This window comes from Artemia franciscana, chromosome 10 (assembly GCF_032884065.1).
Source record: "Artemia franciscana chromosome 10, ASM3288406v1, whole genome shotgun sequence".
NCBI lineage: Eukaryota > Metazoa > Arthropoda > Branchiopoda > Anostraca > Artemiidae > Artemia > Artemia franciscana.
In genome coordinates this window covers 10,123,706-10,146,002 of record NC_088872.1, presented here as the reverse complement: position 1 = coordinate 10,146,002, position 22,297 = coordinate 10,123,706, and the positions used below count along the sequence as shown (strand labels likewise).

Here is a 22,297-nt window from a genome sequence, read left to right as displayed (position 1 = left end):
AATAACACCAAGATGCTCACATCAAGCACGAACATTGCTTCAATGCGATTTGATTTCATCTACTCACTGAGCTTCATGAGACTCCTGCCAAAAAAGGCCTAAAAAGTTAAAGTTTTTCTCCATACTGAGGCCCTAGAGGTTGTATCCAATAATCAAACCAGTATGCTTTGATGTCGAAGATTGATAACATATTTCAATAAAAAAAATGTCAAAACAAGAGCTAAGAGCTCATATGACACTTGTGACGAGGCCGGAAGAGCCAAGAGCTCATATGGTATGAGCTCTAGCAAAATTATAAGAATCAACAGATTGATTTTAAAGGAAAATCAGAGGCTTAATGCCGGTCGACATTTAAAATAAGAGCTCTGAGTCACGAGGTCCTTCTAAATATCAAAATTCATTAGATCCGACCACCCACTCGTAAGTTATAAATACCTCATTTTTTCGAATTTTTTCGAATTTTTCCTCTCCCTTCAGCTCACAAGATAATCGAATGGGGGAAAACGATTTTGTCAAGTCAATTTGTGCAGCTCCCTGACACGCCTACCAATTTTCATCGTCCTAGCACAACCAGAAGTACCAAACTTGCCAAAGCCCTGAACCCTACCCCTAACTCCCCCAAAGAGAGGGAATCCAGTACGATTACGTCAATCACGTATCTACGAAATCTGCTTATTCTACCCACCAAGTTTCATCCGATTTCTCCACTCTAAACGTTTTCCAAGATTTCCGGTTGCACCTCCAACTCCCACCAATGTCAACAGATCTGGTCGGGATTGAAACTTGGGATAGCGGTTCCGGTTCCGGAACGGAACCGGAACCCGTTCTTAAGTTAAAAATACCTCAATTTTTCTAATTTTTCCAAATTAACACCCCCCAGCTCCCCCAAAGAGAACAGATCCGTTCCAATTATGTCAATCACGTATCTATAACTTGTGCTTATTTTTACCATCAAGTTTCATCCCGATCTCAGTACTCTAAGCGTTTTCCAAGATTTCTGTTCCCCCCTCCAACCCCCATGTCCTCGGATCCGATTCAAATTGAAAATGGAGCATCTGAGACATAAGATCCTTCTACAAGTTTTTTTTTAAGATCCGATCACCAATTCGTAAGATAAAGATACCTCAATTTCCATGTTTTCCAAGAATTCTGGTTTCCCCCTCCAACTTCCCCAATGTCAGCGGATCTGGTCGAGGTTTAAATTGAGAACTCTAAAGCACAAGATCCTTCTAAATATCAAATTTCATTAAGATCTGATCACCCATCGTAAGTTACAAATACCTCATTTCTTCTAATTTTCCGAATTACTCCCCCTCAACTCCACCAAAGAGAGCAGATCCGGTCCGGTTATGTCAGTCATGTATCTTGGACTTGTGCTTATTCTTCCCACCAAGTTTCATCCTGATCTCTTCGCTTTAAGCGTTTTCCAAGATTTCCGGTCCCCCCAGCTCCTCCCCAATGACACTGGATCCGGTCGGGATTTCAAATAAGAAATCTGCGTTACGCGGTCCTTCTAAATATGAAATTTCATGAACATCCGATCACTCCTTCGTAAGTTAGAAATACCTCATATTTTCTAATTTTTCAGAATTAGCCCCCCCCCACTCCCCCAAACAGATCAGATCCATTCCGGTTATGTCAATCACGTATCTAGGACTTCTGCTTATTTTTCCCACTAAGTTTCATCCCGATCCCTCCACTCTAAGTGTTTCCAAGATGTTTGGTTCCCCCTTTCTAACTCCCCCCAATGTCACCGGATCTGGTCGGGATTTAAGATAAGAGCTCTGAGACACGATATCCTTCCAAATATCAAATTTCATTAAGATCTTATCACCCGTTCGTAAGTTAAAAGTACTTCATCTTTCTATTTTTTCGAATTAAACGGCCCCCCACTCCCCCCAGATGGTCAAATCGGGAAAACGACTATTTCTAACTTAATCTGGTCCAGTACTGATACGCCTGCCAAATTTCATCGTCCTAGATTACCTGGAAGTACCTAACGTAGCAAAACCGGGAGCGACAGACCGACAGAATTTGCGATCGCTATATGTCACTTGGTTAATACCAAGTGCCATAGAAATATGTTATGCGCCGACTCAACAAAATCTATATTGAATGGCATTGACGGAAAATCTAGTCCACTAGTGCTTTATAATAGCCCTTGAAAAGCTGTAAAAAAGCCGTATAAACATAAAAATTAGCCCTTGTAAAGATGAAGAGTCACACCCAAAATGATAAACAGCCAAACATATCATAAATAGTTCTCAGAAATGCAATTGGACGACTTTTTTTTATTAAGACTGCAACCTATTTTGGATGTATTCACGTGTTTCTGAAATATAAACCAATCGCCATACTAGTAAATAAGCATAAAAGAAAGATTCGGCTATGGCACGTAAGAACCCATTTTTTTAAGTTTCGCCTTTTTACACGCTTACTTCTGTAAGTAGCAAAAAAAAATTTGATTCAGTCAGAGAGGGGTATATAAATGTTAGAAAAAAGGGTCGCAAACAACCATTTCAAAGACAACTATTGCCCTGTCAAAAGGGCAAAAGTCACTGACGAGGTTTCAGCAATCCCTAAGTATATACAGGCAATACCCAACAGAACAAAAAAATAAAAACGACACAACTTTAGATCATATAAAATAGAGAAATTAATGTTTATTGGTTATGACTGTCGTCTTTTATATTACAATTGTCCAAGGCTTTGGAAATATAAACTACAGCATCGTTCTCGACAGGATTGGCCAATCCTTGACCTCGTTTGCCCCTTTTCACGCTTGGAGTTGGGACAGGAGAATCCAAACCTTGGAAATATTTCTTAGCAAAAGATGAATGACTCTCATGGACAAAAACTTTTTCGTCTTCTGGATCCTGAAAAAATAAATAATTCTATCATAGTAATAAACAGTTTGAGGGAAAACCTCACTTTCTAGGGTTATAATGAAAGAATGGTTTGGATGACTAGGCCAATCTTGGGGTAGGCGACATGATGCAGGAAGAGCTCAAAAGAGGAGATTTTAAGGAAGTTAGAACTCGATGGAAGAGGGCAAAGAGTCAAGTTTTGAATAGATTATGATGGAGAAGGAACGCAACCAGTTTGCTTCAGGCCACTTGGTGCTAAAGTGAGTTGTCACTAGGGTTATTAGTACAATATATATATATATATATATATATATATATATATATATATATATATATATATATATATATATATATATATATATATATGTGTGTGTGCGTGTGTGTGTGTTTTGGTTGGAAGTAGAGCAGCATTAGCTTTTATACGTGGGGTGACCCTGGCAAATGCCCTGACAAAATAGTGTGGGTGCAAAAGACTCGCGAACTCCTGGTGTTGAGAGATGGTTTGGGGTCTCTACTCTGCTATAAGCTCCTTCCCCTGTCTCAATCTCCAAAAGAGAAACTCTGCTTGCGTGGCCTCACAGTGGCATGGGATGGACCCATCACGAATTTCCCTAACCAGAACTATAATTGCCAACACCGCTGCAGGAGGAGCTAGAGGAGTGACCCCCTCAAGAAAATTAAATCCTAGTAAGCGACAGAGCTTTGCTAATGCTTCTGGAGTTTCCTTGTTTTGGTGTTTTTTGGAAGGCTGAATAACCAAGTTAGAGCTATGTTATTCATTATGGGCTGCCTCTGCATTGGTGGATAATATTTACAGGCATAAATATATAATTGTTATAGCGCAACAGGCTTGAGATTACTTGTGCAAGATGTCAAATGCTTCTGATAGAAGAGCATCCCTAAGGGTAAAAAACTATATTGAGACCTTGTGTTACCGTGTATAATTATTCGGACGTAACAAGCTTGATATTACTCGCGCAATATGTCGACTACTTCTGATAGAAGAGCATTCCCAAATGTAAAAAAAAACATATCTCTCATTCTGATTAATTCTTTTCACCAACAAGTTAACATGGTATGAATATGATGGCAAGATGGTCAACCGTAAAGGTTATGTTATCGTAAATCATGTTATTGACATAAAACTTGAGAGTTTGAAATTTCACATGCAGAAAATAGTTGGAATATTGTTAGCAAAATAGTTTGCAAAGTAGCGGAATAACAGAAGATGTCTCAAAGTGGAAAGTTTCAAACACAACTAGAGATATTGGCGAAAAGACTTTAAGCCTGGTAGAAGGGAAAACAAGTTTGCATAGTGCTAAATCCTACAAGAATAAGAGAAAAGTAAGAAAAGTAGAGAAGGTATTTGAGCATAAATGAAGGAGACATGACTATAGAGAAAATTGCAACGGTCTGGAGTCCTGACTTGTCCGTTTTAGATATAGAAATGGGGGACCAAATAGTGATAAGGAAAGTGTTAAAGAGAGATGAGCAGGAAAATTTGATAATATGTTAAATCTTGATATAGTAGTACATCCTGCAGAAAAGACTGAAAAAACTTAGGGGAATCTGGAAGTAAGGGACGGTTTATTTTGAGAGAGGAGTTAGAGGCAGAGCTAAATGGATTGAAAAATAACAAGGCCTCATTTTTTAGGAAAACTTTAACTGTACCCCTTTATACACAAGGTGATAAAAGTATGTGATAATTACAAAGACGTTAGCTTCATTTCAGTAGGAATCAGATTCCTTAAAAAAAGGTAAGTATATAAGGGGGATTTTGTGTTTGGGGTAAGGGACAAGCTATTTTTTCCAGTTCTCACAAAAGTATAGGCTACCTTTTTTCTTGTTATGCCTGTGGTCCAATAAGCTAATTAAGCAATAGAAACACACCAACATAAAAAAAAAATACAATATAGAGGCTTGTCTGTCTTAAGCAAAGAAACCAAACAATTTGAATCCGGCATGGTCTCAAAATGTCCATTTTTCAAATTGACTTGAGCCATCCTGCCGTAGGGAAACTCATTTCAGCTTAACTTTGGAGTAAGAATTAATACTTAGTCAGGGGTTGAAGTTCCCTCTCTGAATGACGAAATTCTACTCCCTGCCGAAAAATTATACCTAAGACGGATATGAGCGGCATCACAAGACGATCTTGAAGTCAGACACAAAATTTAAGCAATTCACTCCTAAGAAGTCCCAAAAATAAATACCCCCAATTATTGGGTTTTTTTAATGGATTCTTCATCGGACTGGCTCATTTCCTGAATATCTAAACACTGGCCCTGGCATATGCTTTAACTTGGTGCCGTGCAGGATTTATCTTTCATAGAGGAGAAAAAATACTGATAATTGACCTTAAGGTCCAAGCCGGTGGTACTGATCTCCGTTTCGTGGCCCTTTCGTCAGGAAGTACAATGGGGGCTAGCCCTCTTATGATTTCACACACCCTTCCTGCTAACCTTCCACAGCTTGCTCCTGGTACCCATTTAAAGCTGGGTCGGTTCTGGCTGGGTTTCAAAGAGTGACGCCACTGACCCCCGTTCCAGACCAACTAACCGGCCACGCCAGAAAACATACTTATGCCCCTCGGACAAAGGATTCCCCACCCATCTTGCCAACCACTTAGCTAGGACGGGTCAAGCAGATTACTAAGAATGATGATAATTATTTGATCCAGTAGATTAATTTAAGGAGAGGAACAGTGTCGCTTCGGAAGAGAAGGAGATGCACCGACCTAATTTTCCCACTTAGATTTTTTTTTCTTGAGAAAGTGTCTGGATCCACAGACCCTTTAGTCTTCGGTTTTATGGATTATTAAGTAAAAAACATATTTTTCAACTGAAAGTAGGGAGGAACATTAAAACTTAAAACAAATAGAAATTATTCTGTATATACTACCCCTTCCTCAACCCTCGCTCTATAAGCTAAAGTCCTAAATTTCTTTCAAAAATACTTCTCATTCAAATTCAACCGCCTGTATGTTTGGGCTATCTTTCTTAAAGAATTGTGAACAGAAGTATTTTTCTTAAAGAACAGGGCTATCTTTCTTAAAGAATTGTGAACGAAAGTCGAAATTCAGCGTAAAGAGCGAAGGCTGAGGATGGGACATGTCCTCTCATATACAGAATAATTTCTGTTCGTGTTAAGCTTTAATGTTTCTCCTTACTTTCAGTTGAATTTTTGTTTTTCATCTAGTTCCTGGCCGTTTTTCCAATTATGCCAAACTATCCGCAGAAAATACCACCCAAAAAATTTCTGTACACTTCCCAATAGCAAATATTACATATGGACAATAAGCAAATTGCGTAACTTGAACCCCTTTCCTAAGGTACTAATGGGAGCCATGTCATTCCCAAAACCATAGTTACTGGACCTTAAAATAGCTATTTGGTCACTTAAAAAGGGCACTAGAACTTTTAATATCCGATAAAATTAGCCGACTCTATCTTCTAGGATCACTGGTTCGATATGACAACCCTGAAAAGAAAATCCGTGCTCTTTCTTCTGGCAAAAAAATAAAAAATAAATTCGACATTTTTGTTTATAACAGCTTGAAACCTCTACAAAAGGGTTCTCTGATATGCTGAATCTGATGGTGTGATTTTCGTTAAGGTTTCTTGATTTTTTGGGGTGTTTACACCCTTTTTCGAAAATCGGGCTAATTTTCTCACGTTCAGTAGCTTTTGATTGGTAAAATTGAAGTTATTGAAGTTTATATATTTGGAATCATCATAAAAAGCGTCTTTTGATGTAGCTGTTGCTATCAGAACCCTGTTTTTAAGAATTTCGGTTACAGCTGAGCCGAGTCGCTTCTTACTTACAGTTCGTTACCAGGAACCATTTGATGAAGAGGTATTTGACTCAGCTAAAAGAAAAAGTGAAGGTCCTATCCATGAAAGGTAAACAGACAAGTACATTAAAGTAATTAGTGCTATTTATGAAAACTCAGTCGCTGCAGTTAAAGTACGAAGTGAGGTTAGTTATTGGTTAGTTGTGGAGTCAGGAGTCCAGTAAGGTTGTTCGCTACATCCGTTTATATGGATTATTTTCATAAACTTTTCCCCAAGGAATAGACTTTGTCCTGGGAGAACATGGTATCACAGAGGAAGATAAAATTCTCATAGATTTAGATTATGCAGACGCCCTAGATAAAAAAAAAATATTAGCAAAATGCAATTTTTGAAGGTTTTGAGAGTTCAGGAAGCAAAAATAGGTTTGAAAATTAGTGTTACGACGGCTAGGTCGCTTAGACTAAGCAACCTTTTGAGGTAAATTAGAGTGAAGAGGTGGTGATAGACAGCGAGAAAATCGATCAAGGAGTGATTTCACTAGTCTGGGTAGTACCTTTAGTACTGGGCCAAACGAAAAGTAGATCGTCCCCGAATGGGATAGGGACAGTTGTGAGAAAGGACTTAAAGAAAAGTATAACTTCCCGGGAGGAAGGAAAGAGTGAAGATTCGAATAGACATGATGAACAAGGAGCGTAGGCAGCGCAGCTGCGTTTACCTAAGGCAGCTTGAAGGTGCAGCAAAAAATTATTAATAATAGCAGCACTAGTAGAGCATCTTAAAGGTAACAACATTGCTTTGATAAAATAACAGAAAAATCCGCATTTTGAAAACATTTATAAAAACATATCATTTTACTTGACAACGAAATTCGTCCGGAGACACATCATGCTAGAAGTTTACAGAGATCGAAAAGCGTAACATCCAATCGATAGTGAAGAAAGAAAGTTAAGTGCTGTTTCCACAACATTTTTGTCAGTGGAACTGACCAAAAATTATTATTATTATTATTGAGGACCCACAAAACTGAATCAAGACTCACGACACAAACTCCCACTGCCTATAGACCCAGAGAGCCGCTAGGCTATTGCTGTCGCTTGGCAGCAGTAGCTTGAGATAGGGCTTGTCTGTCTTTTTCTCTTTGGTGGAAGACCATTCCTTGGTGGTGTCAAGATATCCATCTTGTTTCTTCCATCCCAAGAGGCTCACCTACCAGATTTAGACTGGCTTAGGCAGGCATCACTCGCCCCTTATAAGAAAAGAGAGAGTCACCCACCACTCGACAGCCATCAGCAGCAAGCAGCACTTGATCCTCAGTACAAGTAATAATATGAGAACTTCTTTCTCCCACATTGGATTGCCTCTCAATGGATCTTTTCTTGCGCTACAGTCAGCACGTCAGATGTCCAGGTGGATTAACCCCCCCACGCATAATTTTAATAGCCATTACTGGCTTCAATACATTCAATCTCGGCAGTGCATTCCAAAAAATACCATGCTCCGTTGTCCAGACTGGTCAGTATGGTCAGTGACTGGACGGTGACTAAAATTAGCAGCATTAGGCTCCATTTGTTCCAATCACTCCCAGGGGCACCAAGAGAAGGCTGACATCACTACAACCTAACTAACTGTGATGCAACACTTTCACCTTGCTTAAGCAATTTAAATCTATTTTCTCTTTTGATTATTCTAGTCTTGACGAAGGAACATATAAAATAAGTTGTGGCTGTTTCAATGACTCAGTATCAAAAAGAGGATGACTATCAACATCTGAGCAGTTTTTAAAACCATTTTACCAATGTTGACACATAAAGACATTTTGCTAGTTGGAAGTACTTTGATAGGAGAAATGTGCCAAAAAAAAAAAAAAATCGAATAAGCACGATTGAAACTTTGAGAACGAAAAGGTGGAATTCATCCCCGTGGTTTTACTTTGTTTTTAAGTATATTTAAAAACGATGCCCATTTTTTAGTTAGTATCTAGCAAATCGTATACCACATTGTATACGTTTGCCTAACGTTTGGATAGCAAATCGTATACCAAATGTTTGCAAACAAGACCTTTTGTCAAAAAATATAAATAGAAAAACATCCCTGTCTAGCATGGTTTTTCTTATTACCAACTATTTTAGGTATTTTGTCCGACTTTACCTAGCATTAGATTCAAGGGTGGGAGAAAACTGCGAAAAGAGGATTGTTCAGGTCTTTTTAAACCATTACACATCCAAAATTTAGGTGTTTTAACAGATAAACCAGTTTCTAACCGTAAACCGGCTTAACCAGTTTCCAGCGGTAGACTGGTTTAATCAGTTTCAGGTTTTTGTTTCCAATAAGGTCTGCCACCGAGAATTCAATCATAGGAAGCGCAATAGCTCTGCCTAAGTAAAGAACGATTTGAGCCCAAAGCATTAGCTATTTATTTATTTTTTCTATTTAATAATTTCAAGAAATTTTCGCACGAAACTAAAGAGCTTATATCAAATACAGCAGGGCTTATATCAAAGACTTATATCAGTGCTTATATCAGACTTATATCAAAATAGAGCAGAAATAAAGTCAAATACTTTCCAAGCGTACAACTACCAAAGAATAACCATCAATAAATAAATGAAACCCCAAACGAACAGAAATTACAATAAATAACCGAGTCAAACTCAAAACAAGCAGAAACTCAGATGAATAGAGTTGACGCCTCCATGCCTTCCGAAGACAAGAACGTAATTTCCACTTTACTGAAAACAATCTTTATTTCGATCTGAATGTTCCTATTTCTCATAATATCGAAAAACTATTATCATAACCAAGATTATTAACGAAACAACAAATTAATGTGGATTGACAGTTTAATACACATGTACTAATATTTATTCCTTAAAGTTTTAATAATTTTTTATTTATTAAAGTTCAAAAAGTGAAAATATTTAAAATTCATTTTCAGAAAGTGAAAATTTATTTTCTGATCTTCAGAAGGCATGGGGAGCGTTAAATCCACTCATCTTGGTTTCCGCTTGTTTTGAGTTTGACGCGGTTATTTATTGTAATTCCTGTTCGTTTTGGGTTTCATTTATTTACTGATAGTTATTGATTGACGAATTTTATACTTGGAAAATTATTTGACCTTATTTCTACTGAAACTGGTTCAACGTAGCTCTTTACTTTTCTCTAAAAAATTTATTTCATGGGAAAAGTCTTTCAAATTAATGATATACTTAGATACACTTGCGCAAAACCCCACAGTTTAAACAAAAATTTCCAAGATATTAACAAAAATATATTTATTTAGTATGCTTTATGAGGGTGGTCATGCCGTGGTTGTTTTAATAGGCGCAGTCTCCCTAACCTGTACTGTAGTTTTTGCAACCTACGACTTTATTCACTTCTGGGCTGCATCCGCTTTTTAATGAGCATGATCCTAAGTTAATGTCAGTTAATTATTTTAGATATTTTAAGTTTTTATTATGTTTGCCACTTGTTGTGCAAAACAGGAGCCTTGTGGGTCGTTATGGTAGCAATTTTGTCCTCGCATAACATTGTGCAAGCAAAGATGCTAGTTTTCGGTTGGGCCCAATCGCAGTTTCATCCGATTTTTTTTTATCAGTGATGTTAATGATCAGTTGTTAGATAATTAATGATCAGTTGATCAGTTGTTAGCAGCTGTTGTTCTTTCCTTTGTGTGTGTGTGTTGCTCCATTGTTCACACGCTACTGTAGAGTTGATTAAAAATAAATTTTAGTAATTATATACTTTCTGAAAATCCAAAGGTTAGAAATAAAATTACCGAATTAGGTGAAAAACCCGGAGGAGTGGCAGGCCTGTTTCCGACACGGGTCTATTTCCAACATTCCAATTTCCTATTCAACCCTATTCCTATTTCCTAGGTCAAATTTTTCCAACCTGTTTCCAAGGCTTGGTAAAGAAAGGAGAAAAAAATTGGATAAGCAGCCGAATAAGCAACTTACTTTTAAAAACTATTTGACTTTCAGAGGAGATGGGGGGTGAACAAAATTAGCTCAAAACGGGAGTTCTAACACGAATAAAAATTTTTGTTGGTTCCATATTTGATATCTTCATATGGAGGAATAATAAATTTACATTTAATTCTGGTCCAGACCATTTTCCTGGATTTTTCCCGGGACCAGCTTTTGGTATCTCAAAGAAATTTAAGGTTTACTTGGCGCGTGGCCTTGAATTTACGTTCTGATATTCTTTAAAATAAAACAAAATTTAAACTTTTATATATTATTTCTGTCTTTGTTCGACTTTTAGTTGCTGTCTTGAATTTTGAAAGATAGATGGCCAATTATGCTTCTTAAAATTAAGGAGTTTTTAGTACTAATATACATAACTATGCCCCGGGAAGTAGTTCGCTCAGGAAATAACATCAAATTTCACTTCATTACAACATTTGATTAATTTATAGCCCCAAGTTCATTTTAAATCAGTATAATTTATCATTTTATTAATATTAATCTAAGTATAGAGAACATTCTTAATTTTGTTTTTCTAAAATCTTGCATTGCGTCCGTCTATTGTAATTTAATTTTACACTTTTTTTAATTTAATTTTTTAGTTTTTAATTTAATTTTAATTTTTTTCAATGTTTATTTATTTTATCTTTTTCGACTTTATTTGTCCTTGCAGGTGTCTTTTTTAATGCTTATTTATTACCAAGACCCCAATAAACCGTAAATTACCTTAGGTTCGGCCATTTTTTCCATTACAATCAGACGTCTACTGGTATGACTAGCCAAAGGCTGTTCACAATTAGCAATGAGCTTCAAGCATGGATGTTGAGGTAAGATATCCTCACTATAGTCTGCCCTGAAAGTAAGCAAAATATCATCAGGGTAAAAAAAAGAAGGAAATGCAAAAAAAAAGTCGTAAACACTAGTCAAAAGACAAAACTGTATTCAAATATAGGACATTGATTATTTATTATTACCAAATTTCAAAGAACCAACAATGTTGGAAGCACTTCAGTTTCTCACAAGATAAACATCCTAAGCACTCCCTGGAAGACGTGGACTCTGTTACAACAGTTGACAAGGACTAGAAGAAGTTACAAACACGCTCCAAGAGGTAGCAGACGATACTCTAGGGAAAGCGAAGCGAAAGCAGAGACGGTGGATGTCTAAAGACACTGTCCACCTTTCATCAAAGAGATACATATTACAATGACGCCTTTCTGTTGATTACTCAGTTAAGCGTGTAATGTTTCTTCACAAACTATGACTGAAGATCAAACAGAATTACTCTCAACCGTATGCCAGATCATTACGCTGGGGAGAACTGAAGACCTTGCGTCTTGACACAAATAACAGGTAAATGTTCCCTCTTGTAGCCAGTTATTTTTAGGAAGAAGGCAAGGAACAAACTCGTCAAAACCAATAAATTATATTAACATTATCCACGAAAATATTCAAGTTTAGCGTCACCTTGCACATTAATTTCTGTTAACCCCTGCTTTCCTCGCAATCATTAGTGCTTACACAATTTTCAAAACTACTTCCTATGACCAACGACATATTTTAAGAATACAACACGATTAATAATTTATTGTTTTAAGAGAAATTTATTCGTTTCATATGTTTGCCTAAAGCTCAACATTTATTACAACTATTCTACTGCTACTGATGGTAGTGACAAAATGGCAGGGACTAAATCAAATTAACTTCTTAGTAGCCCTAAACTCCTCTAGGGGATATTAAATGAGAAATAGTCATTACATTTCAAGGGGTAGCAGAAGCCTATAAGTTACCCGCGTACCTGTCTGCACAATGTGACCATTTTTTACTAGTTTCTTTTGTGCTCTGTATGCAGTCAAAAGGTGAAATTTCACTAAATTATACATAAGATGCACGCTCAGCAAAAGTGATCCTAACTTCAAATAAGAATCTTTTCTGGGAGTTGGAAAAACCGTTTTGGTAATTACAATAATTTGAGATCAATAGATAGTACCATCATGAAATCCCTAATTATAGATGCTTCTCAACTTATATGGTTCAGACGAACTTGAGAATTTCAGTTTAGAGGTTTCAATCCCTCCCCTGTTTTTATTGTGCTAAACACAGCTGAGGTGAAGAGTTTTAGGTTGTGGGTGCTAGCACCATTTTCGCCAATTTTTTCCCATTACATTTGATTTTTCTTTGATGTAATCTGGAATCCTTAATACAAGCCTAAAAGAATTTTCCAACAGATGCTTTGGTTCCTCTAACTGAATTTTCGCAAAATGTGTGTCCCTATTACATTGGATTTATTTGTACCTGAAACTGGAAGCCAAAATACAAGCCTAGGAGAACTTCAGGCTGTAACCAAATTCTTTGGCATACCTGGCTAGATTCTCACAAATTTGTAGGCCCGTTACATTTGATATTTCTTACCTGTAAGCTGGAATCCCAAATACAAGCCTATATGGATCTTGTAACAGATATTTTGTCCCCTCTAGCGGATTTTTGAAAATTTATGCCCCTGTTACATTTCATTTTTTCATACCTGTAAACTGGAAGCCAAAATACAAGCCGTCCATGGAGCTCCAAATGTCTTCCTGCAAATTTCAACAAATCAATCAGAACGTTTTCTAGTGAGTATTGTACTTTGGACGGGTGATGCTTGTCGAGACACTCAGCGGGTACTTTATACCTCTTCTTGCTTCCAACTTTTGAACTACCTTCTCTGATTCCATATGGGGCTAGAATGAAAGAATCTAATAGGATTATTATTATAATTAATAAATTATAGTTATATATAATACAATATAACAATAATTATATAATAATTACAATAATATATATATATATATATATATATATATATATATATATATATATATATATATATTTAAAATAATGTAATAATTATAATAGTTATAATAATTATATATATATATATATATATAGTAACTATAATTATAATTAATAGAATTCGTGAATTAAAAGAATTAATTTAGGTAACTTCAAGTTTAAAATGGGCCTTAGTCCTTTTGAAAAAAAAACTTACAGTTAAAAACAATATAAATAAGAACAATATTAAAAGAGCATGATATTGAAATAACTACTTACCATGCCGTTCAAATTAATGGGGAGAAAGTGGAAAGAATTTCTTTTCTAGAGTCTTCTAATCATTTTTGCAGAACTTTTTTTTATCATTAGTTACTTAAAAAAACTGATAAATATATAAGTGTGAAGGATGCCCTCCTTTAATAAAATGACCTCTTTGGTACTGACTCCAAAATTATAGTTCACAAGGTAATCCCCGATACCGATAATCCCCAATTGGTGTAACTAGTGCGAACTTTGCCGTGACAACAAACAGACCAAAACATACCAGTCAAGACCAAGTGGAAATCAAAGGGAACACTAGAGCTCTCTCTCGGTCTCTCTTTCTCTCCTTGAGTCTCCCACTGGTATGCTAGTCAACTTTCCTTGATAGTGGTTTCCAATTCCACACACAATCACACTCATTCACTGAGTACAGCTACACAGGTACACGGATGCTTAAGGCCGTGAATGGTTAGACCGTTGCTCAAGCGGTAACCATGTGCTACACCAATACCAACAACATGTTTATCTAGGCTGAGATTCACTTTAGCCCGTGTCGACTGCTTCCATTCAACAAGCTCAGTTTTCAACACATTACCAACATGGAGCCAAACTTTTTTAGCAATTCTTTTTATGATTTCTTTTTTCGTCATACAATTCTTTTGAGCCAAAATGTTCTGGAGAATAGAGTATGAGTTTTCAATCAATTATTTTACTCATATTAAAAACCATTAAAAAATGTATTTTGGAGAATATTCCTTCCGGGGTGTGGGAACTTACGACTGACAGACTCAGTTTTAATTTCGGTTTTTTATACTGATTCAAGCATGGCCTCCGCTCATTCTTTTTCCTTTTTTTGCCTTTTGGTGCTTGTTTTCTTGATTTGTCTTCTTTTTCTTTAAATATATTTAAAAAAAAGATATTATAGAATCAGTAGTAAATGAGCGAAAACTAAATACATCATCATGGAGCTCTTGTACTGCAACTTTTCTGGTTGCAGTACAAAGAGCAACACTGTCAACTGTCAAACTGTCAACACTGTCAACTGTCAAAGTCAAAATACAAAGAGCAACACTGTCATTGTCAAAGAACAACACTGCCAAAAATCTAAGTTATGCATTAATATGTGTATTATTAGAATTCTTCAAGATTAATTTACCCACCTGATTTAAACTTTCTTGCATGTTGATCTATAGACTGGCACTTGTTGTTCTGACCCCCTATTGGAATTGTCACTCTCTTCTCTTCGCCTCCAGAATCCCAAAAGCCCTTTAATTAGAATAAATAGCTCTTTTGAAATTATTAAAAGTATTTTAGCGTAAAGAATGAGATATTGACGAGGAACGAACCCCTCATATCCTTAATAATTTCTGTTCGTTTTAAGTTTTGACGTTGCTCATTACTTTCAGTTGAAAAAACTTGCTTTTTTAAAATTTAATTTAAAAACCACGAACTGTTTGATAAAGGAATCAAACAAAAAAACCTTCGTGTAACTGTTAAAAGGGATAAATCACTTACGGTCAGTAACTATAGCATTAAACCGAAGCCCATCTCTCCAAACTGATCTGGAAGCATCAGCCACAAAAGCATCTATAAGTTGACTATTCATACCATATTGCGACATATTTGCAGAAATTCTCTCATCAGCTTCCCTTTGAATCTATAAAAATCATTAGTGTTTGGTGAATGCCCTTGACTAATCTTATGAAAAAAAGTTACCAGGACAAAGATCTGCTTGAGGAAAGAGGGTGATTGCAGTTTAATACTCAAAATCCAGAAAAATTATTATTTCTTATAGTTTGTTTAATAATTCATTTTAATTTCTGTTCGTTTTAGGTTTTCCTTATTCGTTCAAGGAATTTTTTTTTCATTTCAAGCTTGACTCATTATATGACTTCTTACAGGTGGTTTTAGCTTTAATATCATCGTCTACTTTTCTTGAATTTTTTTTTTTTTGGAAAGACCGCATTATTTAAATTTATGCAACCATAACCCCTTTACTTTTCTTTGATTTTTCTTTTGAAAATACTTATTTTAGAATTAATACAATCATAAGCGAGATCCAATCACAAGGATACACAGGATAGAGAGGGACAGATTTGGGCCGGGTGAACTATACTGTTACGAGAAAACAGCATTGCCACTTTTACTGCAGCATCAGGCTTGTTGAGAAATGGAGATTGTCTTTGTTAAGAGCTAAACAAATGCGCAAACTAGAACAGCAAATTCAGATATACAAATTTTTGTATACCAAAAACAAAATGGTATGCTAAGAGAATTTAAAATTTCATCCCGCATTCAATATCCGTTTCCTCAAATATCCGTTTCCGCAATTCAACCCGTTACCTCAGAGAGGCATGACCAATAAAATAAATTAAAACAAAAATATGAACAGGAATTACTTTTAATTCAACAAAGTAATTAATTCAAAAACTATTTCCCAAAATAAGTTTTTAAAGAAAAGTGATGTTAAAGTGATATAAGTGAAAGTAATTGATAGAATAAAGTGATATAAGTGAAAGTAATTGATAAAGACCTAAACGAGCAAAAATAAATTAAAAAACACGTCAACTTAAAATGAACAAAAATTACTATGAATAACTAAATGAAACTAGGATTCGATACTTAAACATCATTTTGCGAGCATAAACGTCGACTGACTGTCTGAAAGTACCAAGGACACCAAAATGAAAACATATTTAGCCCTATGGATCTATCTTAGGTCTGTTCACACCTGAAAATTCGGGTTTCCTGCAAGTTTCTTTTTAGTTGTCGTAAGCATTTTTAGTTAGAATCCATCAGTAGTACAATGTCGCCAATGATAAAACAATGATAAACCATGAAACTAAAGAAATAGTGGAAACTATTTCCCATGAATCCGATAGTGCTCCATTCGTGAAAATTCAAATTTGAAAAAATGTGCTGATTGCTATATTAGTGAAAATCCATTTTGTGAATAAATTTGAGTTCATCAAGTATCAAAAGTGACTATTCTGATTTGTCAGAAAATGCAGTTGATGCTGGCTTAGCACTAGATGGTATGCAAGACACCATGTCAGAATACTTGTTCCACCCTCTTGTCACACCCAATGTAGGTGTGATCCAAGATGATAATATCTCTTGCTATCCAAGATGATAACAAGATTCTTGACGAGCCTAGAAGTTATTCTAGGCTCCTCCTATTATTCAAACAAATATCAATCTCTTCTGAAATGGCCCAGAATGATATACCATCTACTATTCAAATGCAATCAGAGCTAAATGTAGGTTTAGTAGTGCACGGCGAAAATGGCACCCCTCCCGACTCAAATATACGCCAAGATGGCCAAATCAAAATGAAAAATTTGATCAAATCAGGCAACCCCTCTGCGTTGCCATTCCAGGCAGTGGCCCTGTCCCCTCTGAACAGCTCTGACTGTAATTTGTTATGCTATGGCAAGACAGTAATTGATACTGTTTGTCAAAGTATTTTGTATTTCTAATATGAAAAAATGCATAAAAGGTGTATGCTACTATTATATAATGACTATGAGGTACATCTATATCAAAATATTCAAGAAAATCACAAAGCCTACATAAGGTATCAGTGGAAGTCGTTGAGTCTGCAAAACTTAGGGTACATCTTGATACTTTCTTTTAGAGCCATTATTTTTTACCTTTAAACTGGTTCATGGTTAAAAGATCCTGGAGTGCCAAAAATTCTAGTAGCATCAAGACTAGGCCTAGCATAGCCAAGCTCTTTTCAAGAAGCATAGCTTAAAATTATTTTTCAAAGAAAAGAGCTTTGCTGAGCTAGATCTTGATTTCTGTTTTACCAGAATAATCAAGAAAACAACAATTTCTATGGTTATATGCTGTTTATCAACACACGTTCTTAATTTTTAAAATTGGCCACGGAATCGCTAGAGAGAATGAATTATGTAAACTGGTGATCTTTCTCCTTAAAAATGGATTATCGGTTTTTCACACTTATTTAAGACGTATATGGTCGTTTAAGTTTCCACTCGACCAATTTAATGAACTAGTTTTTACTAGGTGTCCTTGGTACTTTAAAGGCAAAGGATTCATTAGCAATTGTTCCCCCATACTTATCACTGAAACCTACAGAGAATTTGTGATTTGATTTTGAAATATGATTGAAAATGCAATGAAATTCTATCGGCAAAGTTTTCAATCGAAGCGGGTTGTACCATAGAAAATTCGAAGAGCTGTCAAATTGATCAACTGACATTTCTTATGAGGTGAATGAATGTTCTTGAGCCGAACTGGCCAGCCATGACAAAAAACAACAAAGAGAGGTAAAACTCAAAGAAAAGATAACAAACGAGACTGCAGCCAGTAGACAGAAAAGATGAAAGACTAAAACAACGCAGTTCGGTTGCTTTGATGTTCTCATTGAAGTAACTCTAATAGCTTCTTTTCCCTACGTGGATCAATTGCGATAATTGTATTTATTAATATTGGTCGTGGTTTTAATTTTTTTTAATGGAGTTTTTTTTTATCTTTGTTTCTCTTGTGCTGTGTTTGCATACAGGCGAAATATACGCGTTGTTTTAGTCTCTCATCTTTTCTCTCTACTGGCCGCAGTCTCGTTTGTTGTCTTTTCATTAAGTTTTACCTCTCTTTGTTGTTTTTTTTTCTTATTAGGTGACTTAGGGCATTTTCTCAGATACCTGCTGATAAATATATATATATATATATATATATATATATATATATATATATATATATATATATATATATATATATATATATATATATATATATATATATATATTGAACAATGTTTAAGTTTGTACGCATATATATATATATATATATATATATATATATATATATATATATATATATATATATATATATATATATATATATATATGTAGATTTTCAATATAATTAGGGCAAACTCTAAACAAAGTAAAAAAGTAGAACTGCTATTCTCAGCAAGTATCCTCGATACCTGCTGATAAATATATATATATATATATATATATATATATATATATATATATATGTGAACGATCTACAAAAAATAATAGTAATAAAATTAAAGGGAGCAGAGCAAACGATACCCCTTTGGGTACGTGCCTGCCAAGTACTGATAGTGAAAAGGAAAAAAATTACTTGTTTTGCTCTAGTGGGCTTCGACTTCCCATGGATTGTTAAATAGTCGATATCTGTACCAACCACATATGCTCCAAATTTTGCACATGATACCAAGAGGGATCCTTCAAAATAGAAAACAATAAAAAACTAAAAAGAAAAAGAAACATGGCGGCAAATCCTTTCAAAGATAGTGCCTGAAAAGAAAAACCAGAGTCAATCCCAGATTTATGCCCTTTTAATGCTGATTTGGTGCTGAATCAACAAAACATAATTAGTTTATATTCTACTTATATTTTTATCAAAGTACAATTTGTAATAAGACCAAAGCAGTAAGAGTTAAGTGGTGTAGGTTAAAACACCGCCATACTAACAATGAACATGGAAGCTCTATAGTCTGCTATTTTCCTTGCCATTTCAATGATGAACGATTTAATCTCAAATTTCAAACATTTAATTTCAAATCTATCTAAGAAAAGTCTGTCAGATTTTGCTATAGGCCAATTTCGTTAGGCTTCTTAAATTTTATACTATGTCGATTGCCTTTAAACTTCTGCTAAATTTTTGTTTATTTTGATATTCTTAATGGGCAAAGTGGTTTGAACTAATTCATCATATGTAGCGAAAAAAGAACGCTTTGGATGGTCTGGAGTGGTGTCTAAGCTTGTGGGAGGTTTGGGTGGTTGATCTTTGGTCATTTCTGGGTAGTTTGGTCTTTGGGCCTATGCAGGAACAAAGACTGCATCTTCGAATCCTACTATAAGCAACTTACGATATACAAACGAATTAAGGAATTATTTCCCTCCATAAGGGTTGTGTTAGGGGCACCTAACTAAGACGTGCCGAAGGAAACAAATTTAGAAGTAAATTTTAATGTGTTGATTCGAAACGCCAAAAAATGGACCCAGATATTTTCATCTTTAATCGGTTTGAAACTTACAGCACATGTCCTAACATAAACCTAACAAAGACGGAAATCGTGAATCTCAAGAATGAAACAATTTCTTATCTCCGGTTAGCTTAGTTTTATTTTTCTCCAACTGACCGTTGTTAATAGCATTTTTGCCTGCAACAACGTTACAACAGACTACAAAGTTTTTTTGCCTGTATCACTAAATAATATAAATGGATAGATGGTTTATTATAAATGGTAGATGGTTATAAATGGTAGATAAATGGTTATTAAACACAAGTTTAATATTGTCTGACAAGCATCAAATGGCCGAATATGATTCAACCGTATTTTAATAACACAATATCAATTTCTGTTTACTGGGATATTTGACTGGTGTTCTCAAAATCAGCATGCTAGTGTACCATTCTGGTATTTATTTTCATGTTTCCAAACTTATACACCTGTACAAAAGCAATAAACATATATCTATATAAACATAACATATCAAACCATATAAACATAAACATACATACATAAACACAACAACAAACAAACATAAACACTATATAAACATTTATAACAACATATAAACAAGCATATAAATATATAAAGATATAAGAAACAATTAAGAAACATATAAACTAACCTGTTCCGACAAAAGGATCCAAAACGAGAGAGCAGGGACTAACACATGCTAAATTTGCCATTACTAATGCTAGCTGAGGATCCATGGTTGTATTCCCAATAAATTTACGGGTTTTCAACGATAATTCATGAAGTAACCGACGCTGCCCAGTTCCTATCTGAAAAGTAAGAAGATAAAATAAGAAAATGAAATAAGAAGAATAGAGTAAGAAAATAATTAAGGAAGAATAAAAGAAAAATGAAGATTATAGAAGAAGAATAGAAGAAAGAATAAATAGAAGAATACAAGCAGAATGAAGAAAAATAGGGGAATAGAAGACAAAATAATATATATAAGAGAAGAAGGAATAAGAGGAGAAGAAAATTGATACAAAAGAAGAATAAAATTAAAAGTAAGAAGAATAAAATAACAACCACTAATTCTAACCACTTTACCCTTAAATGTTTGACACAAAGGAATCAATATTGTCATATGTGTCGATAAAAAGAAGATTTATCTGACAGATTCTCTCATCTCCTATCAATTAATATCATGACATATATTATTTTCTAGAAAACCGATAAAGTCACAAACCAAATGCAATCGTTAACAGCAATCAAATGTCTTGAGTTTAATTCTGCGACGGAATGAAAAATTGATTTTTAACTGATTTGCCTTCTTAGCCAATTCTTGCGGTAGTTTAGACTAGACCGAGTTAGAAGCCGATTTCTTTTTAAATAGAGATTTGCAGTTGGCATTTTCATGCCCTTTCTTTGCTTTTAAAATTGCCGCTAAAGCCCTGTCTTCATTACGACTTTTTCTGGGGCGAAGTTGGTCTAGTGAAAACAGCTTTTCGTTCATTAGTTTTGAGTTTTCCTGAGAAAGGTTTACTAAGAAAATTGCCACTAAAGCCCTATCTTCATTACGGCTTTTTTGGGCGAGGTTGGTCGAGTGAAAATAGCTATTCGTTCATCAGTTTTGAGTTTTCCTGAAAAAGATTTGCTGTGTCTTTTTCCGCGGGAAAAAATTGTTTACTAAGAATATTGCCACTAAAGCCCAATCTTCATTACGGCTTTTTTGGGCGAAGTTGGTCGAGTGAAAGCAACATTTCGTTTATCAGTTTTGAGTTTTCCTGAAAAAAGTTTTTCTGTGCCTTTTCCACGGGAAAAAATTGTTTACTAAGAAAATTGCCCCTAAAGCCCAATCTTCATTACGGCTTTTTTGGGCAAAGTTGGTCGAGTGAAAACAGCTTTTCGTTCATCAGTTTTGAGTTTTCCTGGAAAAGGTTTTTCTGCGCCTTTCCCGCGGGAAAATATTGTTTACCAAGAAAATTGCCACTAAAGCCCAATCTTCATTACGGCTTTTTTGGGCAAAGTTGGTAGAGTGAAAACAGCTTTTCGTTCATCGGTTTTGAGTTTTCCTGAAAAAGGTTTTTCTGTGCCTTTTAAGCGGGAAAATATTGTTTACTGAGAAAATTGCTGCTAAACCCAATCTTCATTACGGCTTTTTTGGGCAAAGTCGGTCGAGTGAAAACAGCTTTTCGTTCATCAGTTTCGAGTTTTCCTGAAAAAATCTTTTCTGTTCCTTTTCCGCGGGAAAAACGTTTTTACAAAGAAAAGTGGCGCTAAAGCCCTATCTTCATTACGGCTTTTTTGGGCAAAGTCGGTCGAGTGAAAACAGCTTTTCGTTCATCAGTTTCGAGTTTTCCTGAAAAAATCTTTTCTGTTCCTTTTCCGCGGGAAAAACGTTTTTACAAAGAAAAGTGGCGCTAAAGCCCTATCTTCATTACGGCTTTGTTTGGGCAAAGTTGGTCGAGTGAAAACAGCTTTTCGTTCATCAGTTTTGAGTTTTCCCGAAAAAGACTCTTCCAGTGTGCCAGATTAGCTTTTAAAACCCTAAAAACAACTAATGGAGATGGAACCTGCCATAAAGTCTAAAACCACGGACGACCTCAACTAAAAATTCCTAATGAGATCATGGCT

At 35.3% G+C, this 22,297-nt stretch overlaps 1 protein-coding gene across 3 annotated transcripts in view; it reads right to left on the bottom strand.

Moving 5' to 3' along the window:
- Window positions 1–2,643: 2,643 nt before the first annotated feature.
- LOC136031764 (tRNA (guanine(10)-N2)-methyltransferase homolog) overlaps window positions 2,644–22,297 on the bottom strand; it is a 39,983-nt gene continuing 20,329 nt past the window's right edge. For all 3 annotated transcript variants that reach the window (XM_065711506.1, XM_065711505.1, XM_065711507.1), the window contains 6 exons: window positions 20,337–20,493; window positions 18,817–18,920; window positions 15,211–15,352; window positions 13,148–13,343; window positions 11,350–11,476; window positions 2,644–2,876 (listed from right to left, as the gene is read on the bottom strand). In XM_065711506.1, coding sequence (XP_065567578.1) covers window positions 2,664–2,876; window positions 11,350–11,476; window positions 13,148–13,343; window positions 15,211–15,352; window positions 18,817–18,920; window positions 20,337–20,493 — 939 coding nt within the window. In that variant the 3' untranslated portion in view covers window positions 2,644–2,663. The remainder of the gene's footprint in view (window positions 2,877–11,349; window positions 11,477–13,147; window positions 13,344–15,210; window positions 15,353–18,816; window positions 18,921–20,336; window positions 20,494–22,297) is intronic.